Here is a 17514-nt window from a genome sequence, read left to right as displayed (position 1 = left end):
TCTGAATATTTGTGAGGACGAGAAGAGCGAACGAAGTCTAACACCTACTTTGAAACACTCGTACCTTGTTACACAATGAGTAAACACATTTACAGTTTCACATTAGTAAACCTAATAATACTCCTACTGTATGGTTCTGAAAATGTTTAAAATGCTACAAATACCACTTTCTTGTAAAAGATACAGAAATCATTCAAAGGATGCCAAGTTAAAATGGCACTGCCACACTTTACACTGGACAACACCAATGTTTTGAATGCTGAGAATATATATATATATTTTTTTTTGTCTTGGAAAACTAAATGCACATCAAGAATTTTCAGAAAGTCTAGCTGGATGACTGACAGAAGCAAGCGTACCAGTCCAGTTGTTCACTCTCAGTCCCTCCAGTGCAATCAAACTCTTGTCAGACTGCTGTATTTGTCTTTTGTACTAAGCAGCCTGCCACACTAGCTTATTCAAATAGAGACTGAGTTCAGAATATAAACAAGCTGACTTTTGTTATTGAAAGCTGATTGGAAGGTGGTGTGGCAATCAAGGAGCAGGGAGTTTAGACATCTTAAGGGCATTCACTTGCCAACTCCTAAAAAAATCTAGATATTTATCAAAATATATCCCATCTTAGTGTGTGTTTGTATGTGTTTATATATATACGTGTATGTGTGTGTGTGTGTGTGTGTGTGTGTGTGTGTGTACTCTCAGAGGAGTTTGGCTACAAGAATATAATCTGTAAACTTCTCTCTTTCACACTGTGCAAACTGCATTGTTTTGAGGAGAGGGAAGAGATGTGGGAGAAGAATGCATCAGGTTAAATTAGTCAGCGCAGCAGTTGAAGGGGTGGTGACAGTATTGAAAAAGGGTGGGTGGGGGGGGGGGGGTAGCTTAGCTAGTTTAGCCTAGCTCTGAAGAAGGATGGGGTCTTCTAGCTCCTGGAAGCCAGGGACCGAGCTGCTCTGGCTCTCCTCAGAATCTGAATCATATGGCGTGTCAGGTAGCTCGGTGAAGCCCCAAGCCATCTGGTCATCCTCAAAGTCGGAGCGCACCTGCACGGGCACGTCGGCACACTCCTCCTCCTCGTTGGAGTGAAAGTCCTGAGGGATGTAGAGCATCTCTGGGTAGTTGCGTGACACCAGGTCGCTGGTGGTGGCCAGACACACCTTGCGGAAGGCGATGAGATGCATGTGGGAATACTTGATGTATTTGTAGCGCTTGAAACCCAGGGACTCCACCGCGACGCGCCAGCTGCGCATCATCAGGGCATGGCGGTTTTGGTGGGAGGAGTCGGGCGTGATGATGAGCAGCAAGCCGTGCAGCTCCAGCAGCTCATGGGCCTTCTTACAGCAGATCCAGCGCTGGTAAGGTGAGGGGAAGTAGGACAAGAGCAGTGAGAAGACCACCACGTGGAAAAGCTGGGCAGGCAGTGTGTCGATGGGGTTGTGGAGCTGGCGGAGAAAGGCCTCTACAGCGTCACTGGCCAGCTGAAGAGGCTGCTGGAGCTGAAGGTTGAGGAAGTCACACTTGTAGACGCTCTGGTGGTGAGGAAACAGGCAGAAATTCAGCACTTTCACATGATTCTAATGCGATCTTTTGCTATTTCTATATAAACTTGTCATCGTCATTTCACTTATGTTGTACTCTACTAGCAACTGCAGAAAGCAAGCCGCTTTTGGTTCTGCTTTCTGCAGACTTTGTTCCCACATACTGTCTAACCACAACACTGCAATACCCCTGCATGAGTAATGGCTGGTGATGCTTTTGCTAATGCCAGCACTGAATCATCAGACATCCGAAAATGTCATGTCAACAAGGATTTAAAACATAATTTAAAAAAATTAATAAGCATGCATACCTCAACTGCAGGCACTATGTCAATACCAACTGTCAGGAATTCATCAAACTTCAAGAAAGGGTTGAAGCAGCTTCCCACGTCAAGAAGGCGCATTTTCCCCAGCTGAGAGATAGAACTACAATACAGAGTGGAACGATCGTTAATGACGATCGTCAATGTCAAAACCAACATGTGCATCCAACAGTGCCTCTTTGTTTTGTAAAAACCGTATCATTAAATTTAAATCAACAGATGATCCCACACGTCACATGCCCATTACATCTTTCCGATTGAGCTTTCCGACTGTTACAGAAATATATTATTAAATATAGTTATGTAAGCACAGTGTGTTAACAAAATAAATGATAGATGCTTTTGATGAGGAGTAAGGTCCACACACAACTTACAAATATGAGTAAAGATGCTTTCTATAAGAAACAAGAGAAAAACAAACCTAACTAAACCTTATTTATTCATCTTTAGGTTACTGTAAGTATTTTCCGAGGTAATGGCTGAGAGTGTTCTTACCTGGGGATGGTGCTGTATGGTTGGGCACTTCCAGACGCTGCAGCCAGACCCATGGCAAGCATCGCACTTTTCTCATCCTTTTCTAACATTCTTTTTATCCCGCCATCCAAAAAATATTCTTGACAAACACTGTGAAAGTAAAAGCGAGACACTACTCAAATTTGACTGTGCAAGTGACAACAAAATGCCATAAAGGCCAAACCTTCAGGTTTAGAAGACTAAGACTGCACGTTCATGAGGTCTAAACCTACAGATGAAAGACATTTGAAGTCAGCTGTACCTGCGACACCATTCAATGCGTCCCTCTCCTTCGCAGTTTTTGGTCCAGTGGTTGTCGGCAAGATTTTTCATGGCGAGGGCGTACTCACTCAGCGTCTGCTCATCTTCACAGTGCTCACGCCAGATCTTGTCAAAGTCTCCCACTAAAGAAAAAGATCTTAAATCAGGACAGAGCTGACAAATAAAAAAATCAACACAAAACGTCAACTACACACCTCACAACTTCAAAGTCAGCTTAAACTACTGGTATGATCATGCAAAAGTCCTTTTTTGTTTTGTTTTAGTCTGACACATCCATCCACAACTAGTAGCAAAAATTCAACCTACTTGCCAACTTTGGTAATCCCCTTTAACACCAAACCATGCCGGAACTTCTTTTGGAAAAACCTACTAAAAAAGCTCAGGCCACATTTACTGCTCCGTAGCCTACATGTTTACTTGTCTCTGCCAGCACAGCAGTGGAACTGTTCCTCTAGAAATCATCCTCAAATAGCCATTTCAAAGTTATAATAAAGTCCACAACAATTCCCTCCAGGGCATCTTCACAGTTTACAGCCTGGAGCAAAGGCAAACAAGTTGATAAAGGAGGAATCCCATGACCACAAGGAAAAACTCTGATTCAGATTTGCAGAAATGAAAGGACAACAAGAGGAGTGGTGGTAAACAGCAGCGCTCTAGGAGCATGACCATGGTGATTCAATGCCAAGCCTAGCGATCATGCTTTACTTATTAAGCACTCATGAGGTCCGCTAGCAGGAACCCTGTTCTGTTCTGTTCTCTGCTCTGTGCAGTTCTAGTCTCCAAAACAACCCACTAGTCTCTCTTACTCCAAATATTTTGGGAATTAGATTTATTTAAACATAACATTGTAGTTATGTTGGGATTTGAAGGTGGAAAAGTTGGACAGCACCCACACAAATTACTAGGGGTGGGGATCTCTGGGCACCTCATGATTCGATTCTAAACCGATTATCAATGCATCCATTTCTTTGCACATTTCCATGCATGATTTAAAAAATATACATAGAAATCTGAGTTTGTTACTCAGAGTTTACTAATCCCTTCCTAGACAAAGCAGCTAGACCAAGCTTAGATTTTGACACACACAAGTTTTAATAAAATGTTTTGTGTGCTGAGTTTTTTTTTGTAATCATTCCATGCTTAAGCCATAAACACGCTTGTTAAAGTCACCTTCTATCACAGTAATCATCCATGTCAGAGGCTCATGTGGAGAAATGGCTTCTTAGAACATGAAACATGAGGTGCTCAGATGTAGTGGGATAAAAGGAGATGAACTGCCTATATGTGTTTTGCCTAATTATTTTATGTATGTCTTATTAGATCATGTGTATGTACAAAATGTATTTTTTTCCTTTTGAACCTTTTAGTGTTTTTTTCTGCACTCTTGCCTAAACTCTAAGTTGTTGTCCATTATCCCGCTTTCAGTCTCTCTGTATTCTGATTTGCCCGTCAGGAGACAGTAACCTTGAATAAAAATCAACACATTAAATCTGATTATTAACTTATCAGAATTGAGCATCAATTTGCTCTAGAGAGAATCGCGATGCATCTAAGAATATATTATTTCCCCCACCCCTACAAATAACAGTGAAACATGACCTTCATGCATTGCTTGCTACATAACTGATAGTAGACAATGTTGCACCAGCACAAGACTGACGCCACAAATATTACTTTAACACTTTTAAAAGGTGTTCTAAGCGATCTTGGGTGACGTTACTTCTTGTTGACGTTCAAAGTATTTAGACCCTGTGCTGTCTACAGAGTTTTTTTTACAGTGTGTTCTGGGGTATTCTAGCCTAAAACTCGCAGGACATTGCTTAGAGCACCTTTAAACTAGTAAAAGTTGTCTTGATGTGCCTCTTCTCTTTTTGCTTTTTGTGTTAAGGTTAGTGAGCAGTGACATGGTGAAATGCATATTTTTGTCACAGACCAGCCTGGCATTAGAGCAGGAGACAACCTAAAGCATGATATTTGTAGTTTTTATACTTGAAAAGTCAGATAAATCCAATAGCCTAGTTGGCTCAAGATAAAGATTTTGCACCTATTGTTTTGAATTTGCCTTTTTCTGTTCACCTCCCACACACTCTTCAGTAGGACTGCGCATTTCCTCACAAAAAGAGAATAAGCATCAACAGCACAAAGCCTCAGTGTGGTTAGGCATTGTAGCAAGTTTTCAGCATTGGCGGTCTTACGCTTCAAGCTCCTAATTAGAATAAACCCCTATATCACTGCCGCAAAGTAAAATGTCAGTTTCGTCTCTGAGCAATGAAGATGTTGAGCCCTCTGACACTCAGATTTCATACGTCGGGTTGGGGTTTTTCCAAACTTCCCATTTTGCATCATGACGTTATCCAGATTGATTCATCACAGGAAATAAGACTGATGTGTTTGTTCACAAGACAGACAGCTGGTGACAAAAACACATACTGACTATGGTGGAATTTGAATCCTGATACAGGCTCTCTTTACAGCTTTAAAAAGATCCATTGACTCGTTTTAATTTAGTCACTGGAACACAAGCACATTAGAAAATAAAGCTGCATTTAATTTTCATTCTTGCATCTGATAGGGTCGATTATAGTCTTGCAAATAGTTGTGGGCTTGTTCTGAGTTAAGACAGATGAGGTGCTCAAGAGAGCAACATCCCAGGTGAACATTTTGTCTAAGAATTCACAGATTCAGAGGTACAGAATCATCTGCTCCCACTAAGTGTTACATTTTGCCTTTTTATACTTCCTCAAATTGCAAAAGCAGAAGAAAATCTACAGTAAAGTGTTATCCGAAGTGTTATTTTGGATCTCTTTTTTTTTTCCTTACAATATCTGTTATAAGAAATTATTTTTTCTATGTCGTCCAGTTCAGAAAAACAGAAATAAAGCAAATTTTTAATTAGATTACATTGTTAAAGTTTCACCAAATGTTTGTGCAGTCCACAGAGTTATCATTTTTTGGCAATACAGAGGCAATAGAAGGTAATTTACTGTCAATAGTTCTTGACTCTTGAGCTTGACTCTGTTTGTGTTTCATAAGAAACCTATTGCACTAATGTACACTGGTTTGAGAAAAGAGGAGATTCATGTTCACACTAGTACTTAAGATAATAAACGGCAACGACATTTGCAGTGTTTATTGCTTTTGTTAAGTAGCTTGAAAGGCCTTGTTTGCTGAATGCAACACTCACTGCAGTCTGCCTCGACAGCTAACCAGCCACACAACACCGTTAGCTAGAAGGCGTAACGTTACCAAGCAGAATAAATTGTCTTTACTAGGGATTACTGCTAACGGAAAGGAGTTAATGTTGTATTTGAGAGCTAACGTGTTAAAAGTGTTAGCCATTCGGCTGCAGGGCCACAGGGAGACAGAGGGGCCCACTAAGGCTGCTTACCCTCTCTGTATTTCCTCCGCAGTTTTCTGTGAACGTTTTTGACGACCCCTGACAGCTTCTCCTGCTCCCTCTTGCACGGTGCTTCGTCTGGAATCGGCACGTAGAACATCTCTGTGTGGTTTTCCGTCTCCCCAGTCTCGACATTGTCCCTGAGGTCCATAGCACCGCACCGCCGATGCTGCCCTAGCCAGTTGGTTCCCCTTTTCCCAGAAGCAAACGGACCGGCGAACCGCTCCACCGGCCAACAAAACGCAAGCTGATTGGCTCACTTTGACAGACATGCTTTAGAACTGACAGTCCGTCGTCCAATCACAGGCCTGGGAGAGTACTTAAGCCTGCGTGCGCATAGGCATGTGCGTGCGTGCCATGCAGCGTTTACATGCACCTTGTAAATCTCAATACTCCTGAAGTTGTCCCAACTTCTACCGTGAATGCAACAATTTCATGTTGTAGACTCAGGATTTGCGGTGTGTTGTGATGTGTTTATTATTTTTATATGTGAGAAAAAGACACATTTCCTACCTTAGACGAATATTCCACAGACGATCAGAGGAATCAGGGATGGAAGGTGAATGGAAATAAATATGCATGTAGGTTCAGCTAAATGTTGTTCAAGTGCTCCTCCACTGTACACTTTCTGTGATATAATTCAGCATCCAGAGTGTATGCACGTGATGTCAAAATAAAAAAATAAAGCGCATAAAACCCATAAAGGATTAAAAGGATTTCATATAGGAAAACGGTTACATTTTGTGTTTCATTCTTGTGTAACCAATTTGACTTGTAGTATAGTGCCACCCAATGGTTCCAGTGTTATGTGGGTCCAGGATGTATGCCATTTAACGCCGTCTATGTATGGACGCCACATTTCCGAAAATAGATCTCCGAAAACAGTTTTTCTTTTCATTTTTTTTAGTCAGCTGGCACTGTTAATATGACTGTGCATTTAACTCTACACGTGTCAAAAAATCTACAATTAGCAGGATTCCTTTTTAAGGAGTTCGGTTGTTGCAATTGAAAATAAAATGATTTCAAAGATTACTATTGTACATTTGATGCATTGATTGTGTAATGGTTTAATTTTGGATTTATTGCGAAGTAAAGACAATCTTCTTGTAGCTTAACTTTTGTCATTCGACAGTCTTTATACATTATTACAGAACACAACTATTCCTCTCTTAACATATCACACTGTAGCCTAATGCTGTCACGTGGAGGATAAAATTACACCATACCGTGAGGTCTTCCAAAAAGAGTCCAGGAGTGAACGGGGAAAATCTGTTTTTAACAAAGAAATTACAAAGCCTATACCGTGGTAATTGTTTTCATATAAAATTCATCCTTTCTACTATTTGGTGTAGGTGTGTTCATGTTGCCTATTATATACTTTTAAAGTAATCATGTGCAAAAGATCATCAATAATTTAATTTGTATATCAACATTTCTTTAAATGAACATGAAAATATCTCTTATAATCTAAATGTATAAAAACAGCACTAAATGATTAAAAAAAATGCCCAGGTCTTCTTTAAATGTGATCTGCATTGGGGTACATTTGATTCATCACTGCACTTGAGTAATGCAAGTAAAAGCAGAAAGAGGTCAGACGTGCATGTGTTGGTGTGGAAATGAAGACAGTTGGCTGGTGCAGACTGCAGGAGCTACTCAACTCAGTTGTGTTATCAGAATATGCAGTCCAACAGGTGTAGGGTCAGCCAACATGCTCTGGTAATCTATGGCTAACATAAGCTCCATCTGCACAGCTAATACAAATTAATTGTAATTGCTCTCATGGGTTTTGCTTTGTGGGCAACACCTTTGTGGTATCATGTTTAAAAAGTATATTATACAAATACACTGACAGAAGAAGTGTGTTCCTGTGTGATCTGATACTCATCTTTTAAACCTCATGGTCTTATTTAGAACCTTTAAAAGACAGAGGCCGGCTGGGGGGAATTACAAAACTAGCACATTACGAGTTTATTAAAAAGAAGATACTTGCAGTAAACCCCTGTCCCTGAAGGCAGTAACTGGAATTTGATCTCTAAGGAATGCATAGTCAGTCATTTCTTTGCACAGATACGCTTCTGTATGTCTCACAACATGTTGTATTGTGTTTCTTTTGGCTAAAAATGTTTCTGTACACTTGGCAAAAGAGAGTGGGAATCGTCCCTGTGAACGTCACTGAATTCCCTTGGCGAGTGTATTACTGCAGCTGTGTTCAACTAAAAACACAGCTAAAAGCCAAAGTTCAAATAGGGAGCAGGGATCTCTACAAGTGACTTGATTTGACATTGTGTTCCTTCAAAATCACACAGGCATGGAACACAGTCAGAAGAGTACTTCTGTTTTATAAATATTTTATTAGTATCTGTTTTATCATTACTGTTGTTGTGGACTCACACTAAAGAGGGCATGTCAAAAATGCGCATGGATTTGGCTCAAGGTTTACCCTCTATTTGGAACAACTTAATGAAGGAGTGTGCCTCGTTCCCAGAGAGTCAGCTTGATACTAAACATGTTTTAATACTGATAAGTGGTGATAACAAGAGACCTTATTTGATCGGAATGCAGCCCCAGATAAAAAACAAAAACATTTCAACACACCAAAAACACAAATAAGAATCCAGGTAAGAATTTGGTTTCTGTGTTCTTGTAGAGTTTCAGACCACAGATCTATGACATAACATAACACTGATGGCATTCATATTTTCTTTAGAAAAGCCCTTATTACAGATTAAGATAATCTGTTACTAACCTGCACATTTTTAGAGGAAACAAAACCTATTCTGTTCATTTGTAAGTGAGTAAAGTGCAGTCCAACTCATTAAAGGGAAATGTTATGCGTATTTGAAGACTATGTCAGTCTATGATCTGTTTTTCCGTGATGCATTAACTCAGAGAACAGGCTAAAATATCTCAGCATCTTTTGATTGCCATGACATTATGTGCAGACATTCAAGGTCCCTTGAAGATGACTCCTAATGACTTTTTTACTAGCTCCACCATGAGGTGCACTTTAGTGGTCATGAGGGGAATGTCTATTGGTCACAACCCAAGTTTTAATGAAATGGTTTGTTCTATTGTGGTTGGAACAATGAAATTTGAAACAAAAAACTGTCCTCCTTTCAAGATATATATTATAATAACTTTTCAGCTAGTAACACCATCTGGTAAACATTTTCATTTGTACAATTTATTAGTTTGTGACCCAATATCTGCAAAACTTATAACATTTCGATCTGCCTTAGGTGCATTTTGTGTTTAGTGCTTGTAAGAATGTGTTAGAACATGTTAAACATGGTGAACATGGTAAGCATTGTACCTTCAAAAAAAAAAAAAAAGCCTTGTCACTATGACCATGTTAGCTTAGCATTTAGCTCAAAGCCGCTTCAAAGCTGCTAGCATGGCTGTGGACTATAGTCTTGGTTTCAATGTACACGGTGGACACGAAATTGCAGAAATTAAAACAATTAAATCTATTCCTACTGTTATTCACTCAGCTACTATTGTTAGTCAACTATTAGTTATTTGACCACTACCAGTAATAAAAGCCATTGAACACATTATATTATTTGTCTTTAGTAGGCCTACAATTTATTCATTCCAGACTTATGTAAAGTAAATACACACAGAAGACTGATAGGTTTCATTTACAGCTCAAAAATGCATTACCGCTGTGCAGAACTGATCCGTGTGAGCAATGGTTCGCAGACTGTTGTCAACACTAGTTTTATGAACAGTAATGCAAAAAGAAATTGGGTTTATACTCTCACAACAGAGAGTTAACGTCCTCCCATAGGGAATGCACAGCATTTATTCAGATATGTGTCATACATACTTGTAATGCCTGTTGATCATTCAATGTTGCATGTATTTTCTATTTCTACTTCTTCTATTTAAACCAATAGTATTTTGTAGGTCTTGCCCAAATATTGTATCATGGGAATAATCAAATTGTGGTATGAGGTAGCAAAAAGGGAGAGTTATTATTTTGTGGGTGTCATGTCAGCCCCTTGTACACCCATGAACCTCTGAAGTCCATGGTAAACAATACCACAACTAAAACAGATTTTTACAGTTTAATTCAACCTATTTTGTTGTTGATGTTTGTTGTTCTGGCTGCCTTTCTCTTTGATAGTAGAGCCAAACCACTGATATCAAGTAGAGCCCAAAACAGGCCAAAAAATCATAACGGTAGGCCACAACTAAAAATACCACTAACAAGGTGGCGTATAACAATGTTCTTGAAATATTGCTGCAGGACAAAGTTTCTTTCCACCATGAAACATTTCTGTTGATGCTTTCCTGTCCACTTGACGCTGGCAGAGCTGCAGTTGTGTGTTGGGTGTCCTCGTTGTTCTCCGTCAGATGGCTCAGGTGCTGTTCTTCATCCAGAGATTCACTGATGGACGGCATGGGTGTGGACAACAGTTTGCTTCTGCTTATAGAGGGCCTTTTGCCCGCACTAAAACCTGTATCTTTGTTCGTGTCTTTCTGGGCCGGTGCCCCGGTGTGAACGGCCCTCAGACAACGCATGTACAACTCCACCTCATCGTCTGAGTCGGACTCTGCTGAAGCGCTGTCATGGCTCGTTGGGTCGCTTTTAGGTTCATCTGTAAAATCGCACGAGCCGGCCGCTGCAGCGACACATTCGCTTTCCTCTATGGCATCTTTTGATAGGTCATGTGTTACATTCTTGTTGCTTTGGAAGTCTTCCTCCTTGTAAAGATGCATTTCAGTTGGGATGTGTCCGTCACGTTCTTTGTCTATTACTCTCTTGCCCTGCACATTGTTCACCGGAGCAGATAAACCATCATCCACCTTGTTTTGTGTATTGTCTAACCTCTCTTCAAAACACCCCACTTCATTTCCCCTGTCGATTATCATGGTCTCTGACTCTGCATCTACAATCTCGGACTCTCCTGTTTCAGCAACTAGAATTTCCTCCTTGTAATCTGGATTCTCTTCTTCTACATTTTGCTTTCTTGGTTTTCCCTTATCCTCTCCCTCCACACTTGCGTCATCTTCATTGGTCAAGTCTATTTCCATTTCTTCCTCCTCCTCCATCTCCTCTTCATCTCGGACGTTTGTCTTTTCAACATTGACCTTTTGCATCTCTCCAAAGTGTTTTTCTTTCTCTAACTCTGTCTCCTTTTGTTCCTCTCTTTTCTCTACTTGAATCTCCTCAGCTACTTCTTCCTCTTTAGCTGTCTTTGTGTCTTGAACATAGTCTAAATCTTTCACAACTACTTCCCAATTTTTTCCAGCCACAATTTCCCCAATGTCCTCCTCTACAATGTTGTGCTCTCCTTCTAAAACATCTTCATCCTCCGCCTTGTTCTCTGTTTTTAAACTTAGTGCCTCACTTTCCTCTTCTTCTGTCAATACGTTTTTCCCCTCTCCTTCAACCATCATTTCATAGTTTATTTTAGTAGTGTCTGCAAAACACAAATTCTCCTGTTTTGCGACAGTGGCTTCCATTTCAAGATGCTCTATTTTTTGTGTGTCTTCATCTTTGGGCTCCAAGAACGTGTCACCGTGTATGTGATTACTCATCGTTGCTTTTGTCGTTGCCTCTGCTACCTCACCGATGACGTTCGTTTCAACAGAGTGTTTTGTTTCATCTTTATGCAAGCTGTTCACCAGTTTATATCCTTCTTTCACATTATTAGTTTCAAAAGATGTCTGAGTTGTTGTGATGTTCTTTTCCTCCACATTCTCAAAACTAGAAGTGTCGCTAGTATTGTCGGATTCTTTTGTAGCTGAATAAATGACGTGGTCAGGATTGACACCACGGAAAGCTTTATCCTCCTCTGTAATGGCATTGGTTGATGATATAGTTGCTGTTTTGCCAACGTGATCATTGTTGTTTGATTCATGTACACACTTACAGTGGGCTGCTTCGGTCTGTTGGTTGATCTCGTCATCACAAACACACTCTGATACACTCTGAGAAAGTTGAAGTGACATAAATGAGGTTTCTTGACTGATCTTGACTTCTTGTGTTTCACTGTGTGCACGGGTTACATCTAGATTAGTTTTAGTGTGTGTACATGTATGCTCTGGCAGGTCATGAGTGAGACTGTCTTCCTGTGCTTCTCCCTGGAGATGTAAATTCTCAGAGGGTATATGTGGATTCAACAAATGTGTGTTTAAAATGTTTACAGCACGTACATGTATGACTCTTTCTCCTGAAATAGCTTTTGGAACCTCCGGTGTGTTAGTGCGTCTCTGGTCTGAATGTATAACATCTGGATCCTGCAGTGTTTCTGCATAGTGCGTGATGTTGTTTGCTGCTGTCACACTCAAATTGGTTTCTTCTTCTTCAATGGCAGTGCTATTTGTGGCGGCATCTAAGCATTCTTTGTTTGGTTCCTGGGTCTCGGTACCGTTTCCCTGAACGTCGCCGTCATTAGCGTCTGCGTGAACAGTGCTGCTGGTGACTGCGTTTTCATTGTGAGTGTACCTTTGAGTTAACATTCCAGCACTGAGTGCAGCTCGTACTGGATTTGCCTGAAACCTTTCCCTTTCCAACCTGCCAAACACCTGATGATACAGCGGAGCCACCACGGTTCCAAATGTGAAGCTGTTTGTCTGGCTAACAAGGCTTTCACTGATCACTGCTGAAATAACTCTGTCAGCTGGTCCAGCTGCAATGTCACATTCCTCAGCGTTTGAGATGGACTTGTTGATATTTTGGCATTCTGCGGGAGCCAGCCCATCATTTGATGGGTTGTCTAGAATATCTGTGACACTCTCACCTCCTGTTAATGTGGCTGAGTCAACTACATTGATCCTCTCAGATTCTTCTGTCTCGTTTTTAGACGTGCAGTAGTGTGCTGGTGATGTATCCTGTTGAACATCAAGGTGAGGTTTGCTGCATGTTTCCAGAGATTCAGAAACAAAGTGAGAACCTTCTGATTTACAGCTCCCCTCAGGAAATGATCGCACGTCGGAGTGCTGTTCCTCCGGGGTTTCTTCTTGAGCTCCCTGTTTTGCTTCTGGAGGTGATTCATCTCTTTCAGTGTCATCCGCTCCATCATTTGTCTGAGAAAAGTAGTCCCTCGTCCGAGCCAACCGTGCAGCCTTTCTGCAACGTCTTCGGCTGCAGTTCAGTCTGTTCTCGGTCTGTCCATCAACAACAGGGAAAGATTAATTTTAGCAGTTATGCTGTTTTTACAAAAAGAGGGATGGGTGACATTTAAACATACACACACACACAAACACACACACACAAACACAAACCAGATTGAAGTATATCCTTCACTGCATTTTTGTTTAATTAAATAATCAAAGACAAACAACTAAAATAGCAAGCATGACAACATATGAGACATTAAGGAATTGCAAACAGCATGTCCTGAGTGTCCTTTAGGTGTTCAGTACATGTTGTCACGCTGGTACTACTCATGTTCTGGGCATGTGATATTCTCTCAGAACGTGCCCCAGGGGTCACGTTAGGTTTTCTGTTCCTTCTGATGCCTCACAGACACACTATAGAGGATTTAAGTCTACCTTTCATAGACAATAATGCTTGTCAATTCAAGTTTGAAAATGAGAGATTATTTAAAAGGTCAAAAATATTCTGCGGCTGTGTCTGATTTAGGATTTCACACCAGTTAGACAAAGTCTTGATTTTTGACTAGGAAGTCTATAGGCGAGCCATAAAATGTCTAAATAAACTGGACTGGTGTGATTTTTTTTTAACTCACCAGTAATTTCTTTTGATCTTCCTCTGATGATCCTGACTGGCAATCAGAGGTTTGCTTATCTTTTATAGCGTCCGCTTCCTCTCCATGTTGTGACACATCTAGAGAAAAAAAGACATTTAAATTTAACTGGTGGCTGCCCCAATACAGCTGTGTTTTTTTAAAATTCCACAATAATTTTCTTTATTTCCCAATCAACAAAGTACCTTGTGAAATGTTTTTCTCAGATGAATCTTCCGTTGCAGACATGTTTTCCACAGTGGGGAAGTTCTGACTGTAAATCAATAAAGTTGTGATCAGTCAGACTTCTATGTGACTATCACCAATCAACAAACCGCATAAGGTGACCAAGTTGAGAAAAATTTATCCTCTTGATTAAAAGATTATTTCAAATAATATTGCTCGTGGTGTTTGGTCATAATATTCATTCAGCAATAACGTAGAGGGTTTCCACCAGTTACGTTAAATTATTACCTTCAAGCAAATAATTCAAGAAAAGAATGACCTTACACAATCTTATATATGTTATACTTATACGTAAACCTGTTGGCTAGTTTATCTTTTGCTCAACAGGTTGAACAGAAGCCAATATTTTTTAAATTGCACGGCAGAATTTTTCCAGCCTGTACTTCCACCTTAAGTACAACTGGCTTTTCTCCTGACCATTGCGTCTGAAAACATAACCAGTGTTGACCTTTAAAAATCCCTACCAACGATCCTCACCTGAAAGTCTTAAGGCAGCCTTTTTTGTTCACATGTTCCTTCTTTGGCTTCTCTTTCCTTTCTTTCACTCTCTGGTGACAGAAAAGCACGTAGTTACTTTCGTTATTGTTAGCCCAGAATGTCCCCACTGGAGTCTCATATCGCAGACAAAAGTCAACTCTTACTCCCTGCTCCCCGAATGGAGGCACCAGGGTGAGCTTGAACGAGAAACCGTCCATCAGACTGTCACTGGAACCAGGCATGTACTCTGCCAGGAGGTCAAAATGACTGGACCACGAGTCCAAAGTGGTTCGGACATATACCGTCTTATCGAAGGAGATGTTGAGGACACGGATCACTCCTTTCAGTATTGTGGTCCCTGGAAGTAACTCGATAGCCTCTAACTCCAATTTCTGCTCACGGACTTTGACAAACAGCTCCTTATTAGACAATGGAAGGGAGAAAGTGAGAGGCGATAGGAAGTATTCCTCTGCATCTCTACCTTTGCCCTCAGAAGAGTCACATAGTGGCAGCTTTGGTACATCCCAAGTGTCAAACTCCTTTACATGCACCAAACTGAGGCCTTTGGCATCTGCAAAGGACACTCTCCTGGAGCCAGACAGAGGCGGCTCAGGCTCTGAGTCCTCGTCACTGACAGAGCTCTTTCTACGTGGGAGAGGAGAAGATTTGGGCCTGATGCCGTTCACTACCTCGTGCTCATCATCGTCCACATCCAAGGAGTGTAGGCCTGGTACTTCTAAGAGGTTACAAGCCCCAGAAGGTCTTGCTTGTCCCATAGACTCCATGGGGCTCCCTGTAGGAGAGTCAGCGGGAAGAGAACTGCAGCGCTTCTGCTTCTGGCAACTCACATTGAACATGCTCTGACTTAACAGATGGAATCGAGTTACAGATGACATTGTTGCAAGGGCCAACACTATAAATAGGCCAGAAGGGACTTAAACTATGTACAGTAGTCTAACCTCAGGAGGAGAAAATATAATCTTGTCTCTTTGAGAGGGAACATTTGCATGAGATAGCAAATCATGTAGATTGATGGTCATTTCATTTTCTCACTAGAAAACATATCCAACAAAACTAAAGTGTTGTGGACATTGTCTTTCTGTAACTGTAGTAATTTCTCCCAGGAGAGAGTTGTAATGCTGTTTGTATAACAAGCATGAGATTTACCATGGCAGCTATTTGTGTGTTGTTGCTTTTGGCCCACAACGGCTCACATGATGTCTAAAACAGAACAAATGGCCTCTGCATACTGTTTAGGCCTCCAAAATAGTTTCCACTGACCAATCGCTGACTCTCTGATGGTGCAATAAAGTATGAAAGAAACAACCATTCCAAACTAATCTAATATCAAGATGTATCTTGTGTTTGTGCTATTTCCTGTGTTTATCTCACAGCTGTGATAAAGTGGCATGTCCAGCTCCAGCCACAACCAAAGCGGTTGGTCCATAATCTTGCTAAGCAAATAAAATACATATTTGTAACAGTGAGTAAGAGTCACAACACTCTTACCCCCCACCTGAATTTGATATAAACAGTATAAAAGCATGTCAGATTGTCTAGAAGATAATAGTTTTGTCCAACAGGGAATAACTTAACACTCAGAGTATGTGTGATCTGATACGGACAGTGTGATCTAAAGTTTACTGCAGTGCTAGGACTTGGAAGTAAAATAAACAATGGATAGAGAGAATGGAAGAACAAGAAAACATCTCACAGATACTTCATATAACAAAGAAGAAAAAGCGGTATGTGGCTTCATGAATGCATCTGAGACAGAAGAGAGCAGCAGAGAAATGAATGCACAGGGAATGGCTGCAACAATGGCAGATGCTGTCACTACCTATGAGAGCATCCTCACCAACCCAGCTCATCCACCAGACAACGGGAGCAGCACCACAGATAGTCCCTCCTCAGAGGACTCACAGCTCTTCTCAAAGCCCTCGCTCTCCTACATGCCCTGATTGCCAAAGTCCTCTTGCCATCCCCCGCCCAAAAACTCAACCTGGCGTCCATTTGCAGAGCAATGAGGGAGCGTTTTCCCTACTTCAGGAGCCGGGGCCCGGGCTGGAGGAACAGTGTCCAACACAGCTTGTCTGTGAATGACTGCTTTGTGAAGGTGAGCCGCTGCGAGGGCGGTCGGGGCCACTACTGGGGTGTCCACAACGCTCACCTGAGAGACTTCCAGCAGGGAAACTTAAGGCAGTAGAGGAAGGGTGTCTGGCTTGGACGGAGACCAGCTGCTTCCTGGGAAGGTTCTATGAGAGCAGATCTTTGGGTTGTGTGGAGCCACAATGCCCTCTGCAGGAACAAAGGAAGTATCAGATAAGTTCTTTGGACTGGACCCGACCTCGTTATCAGCCTTGCAGCCTCAGTGCAGGCTGGGTACAATCCCCCAGCTGGTTGAGACATTACTATTTTCCAGAGAGGCTACCTGACTCATATGGCAGGGCTGTAGCTGGGAGAGGGCACGGCAGTCAACCTATGACTTCCAGACTTCTCCATTGGGGCATGAAAGAGACATACGGTGGCAGGTCCATGACACCACCAGCGCAAGAGCTCAGGTTCCCTGATTGCTGGTGTATGTCTCCAGTCACCAAAGAGTTAATAAAACCTTTACCTTGCAATCTCAACTTTAAATTTCCTCCCTGAGCTGCCTTAAATTATTATAATAAAAAGTAAAACAAGATGAAGACTAAATGGACATTTTTTTAATATAAAAACTGGTGGGCAGGTAAATACTAATCCAGTAGGTGGCAGAAAGTTACCTTGGTAACAATTCAATCAGTAATTGCTTGGTCCTGCTTTAAGACATGTTTTATCATGTGTTGCGCCCCGTCACGTTTGTTTACAGCACTTATCCACATTTACATGGTGTCAATTTCACCCGTAAAATGTGTGACATCATTGCTGTGTAAATTCAAAGCTAAGCCATGTTATTTCTTCATTCTGATGCCATGATAAAAGAGAAAACCTTAACATTGTGTGTGAGCAAAAAAATTGATTTTTGTTTTGTTCTTTACCTTGGTATCCCTCTG

The 17514-nt window shown here is 41.2% G+C and overlaps 2 protein-coding genes across 4 annotated transcripts; both read right to left on the bottom strand.

Annotated features, from left to right (window-relative positions):
* Positions 1-660: 660 nt before the first annotated feature.
* Positions 661-6313, bottom strand: bmt2 (base methyltransferase of 25S rRNA 2 homolog). 2 transcript variants are annotated; one of them, XM_034878180.1, is made up of 5 exons: positions 6045-6313; positions 2637-2778; positions 2357-2485; positions 1850-1964; positions 661-1529 (listed from the first exon to the last, which is right to left on the bottom strand). In XM_034878180.1, exons 1-5 carry the CDS (start codon positions 6202-6204, stop codon positions 897-899), a joined length of 1179 nt encoding a protein of 392 aa, XP_034734071.1. In that variant the 5' UTR covers positions 6205-6313; the 3' UTR covers positions 661-896. The 2 variants fall into 2 exon arrangements, with proteins under 2 accessions (XP_034734071.1, XP_034734073.1); XM_034878182.1 differs by lacking the exon at positions 6045-6313 and adding an exon at positions 2963-3367.
* A 3302-nt stretch (positions 6314-9615) lies between these two features.
* ppp1r3ab (protein phosphatase 1, regulatory subunit 3Ab) lies at positions 9616-16965 on the bottom strand. Of its 2 annotated transcripts, XM_034879410.1 has the most exons (5): positions 16524-16965; positions 14480-15272; positions 13963-14030; positions 13760-13857; positions 9616-13175 (listed from the first exon to the last, which is right to left on the bottom strand). In XM_034879410.1, the coding sequence occupies exons 2-5, from the start codon at positions 15262-15264 to the stop codon at positions 10137-10139; spliced, it is 3990 nt and encodes a 1329-aa protein (XP_034735301.1). In that variant the 5' UTR covers positions 15265-15272; positions 16524-16965; the 3' UTR covers positions 9616-10136. The 2 variants fall into 2 exon arrangements, with proteins under 2 accessions (XP_034735301.1, XP_034735300.1); XM_034879409.1 differs by lacking the exon at positions 16524-16965 and having other exon boundaries at positions 14480-16072.
* Positions 16966-17514: the final 549 nt, after the last annotated feature.

This window comes from Etheostoma cragini, chromosome 8 (assembly GCF_013103735.1).
Source record: "Etheostoma cragini isolate CJK2018 chromosome 8, CSU_Ecrag_1.0, whole genome shotgun sequence".
Classification (NCBI taxonomy): domain Eukaryota; kingdom Metazoa; phylum Chordata; class Actinopteri; order Perciformes; family Percidae; genus Etheostoma; species Etheostoma cragini.
The sequence above is the reverse complement of the archived record's forward strand: the minus strand, read 5'-3'. Positions and strand labels throughout refer to the sequence as shown.

Bases quoted from the DNA above. Each gene is read 5' to 3' on its own strand.
- bmt2 (XM_034878180.1), bottom strand. From the start codon at position 6,204: ATGGACCTCAGGGACAATGTCGAGACTGGGGAGACGGAAAACCACACA. The intron at 1,965-2,356 runs GTAAGAACACTC...TCTGTATTGTAG, and splicing joins CCATACAGCACCATCCCCAG to TTCTATCTCTCAGCTGGGGA. The intron at 1,530-1,849 runs GTATGCATGCTT...CCTCACCACCAG, and splicing joins ACATAGTGCCTGCAGTTGAG to AGCGTCTACAAGTGTGACTT.
- ppp1r3ab (XM_034879409.1), bottom strand. From the start codon at position 15,375: ATGTCATCTGTAACTCGATTCCATCTGTTAAGTCAGAGCATGTTCAAT. The intron at 14,031-14,479 runs GTGAGGATCGTT...ATTGATTTACAG, and splicing joins GGCTGCCTTAAGACTTTCAG to TCAGAACTTCCCCACTGTGG. The intron at 13,858-13,962 runs GTACTTTGTTGA...TTTTTTCTCTAG, and splicing joins TGAGAAAAACATTTCACAAG to ATGTGTCACAACATGGAGAG.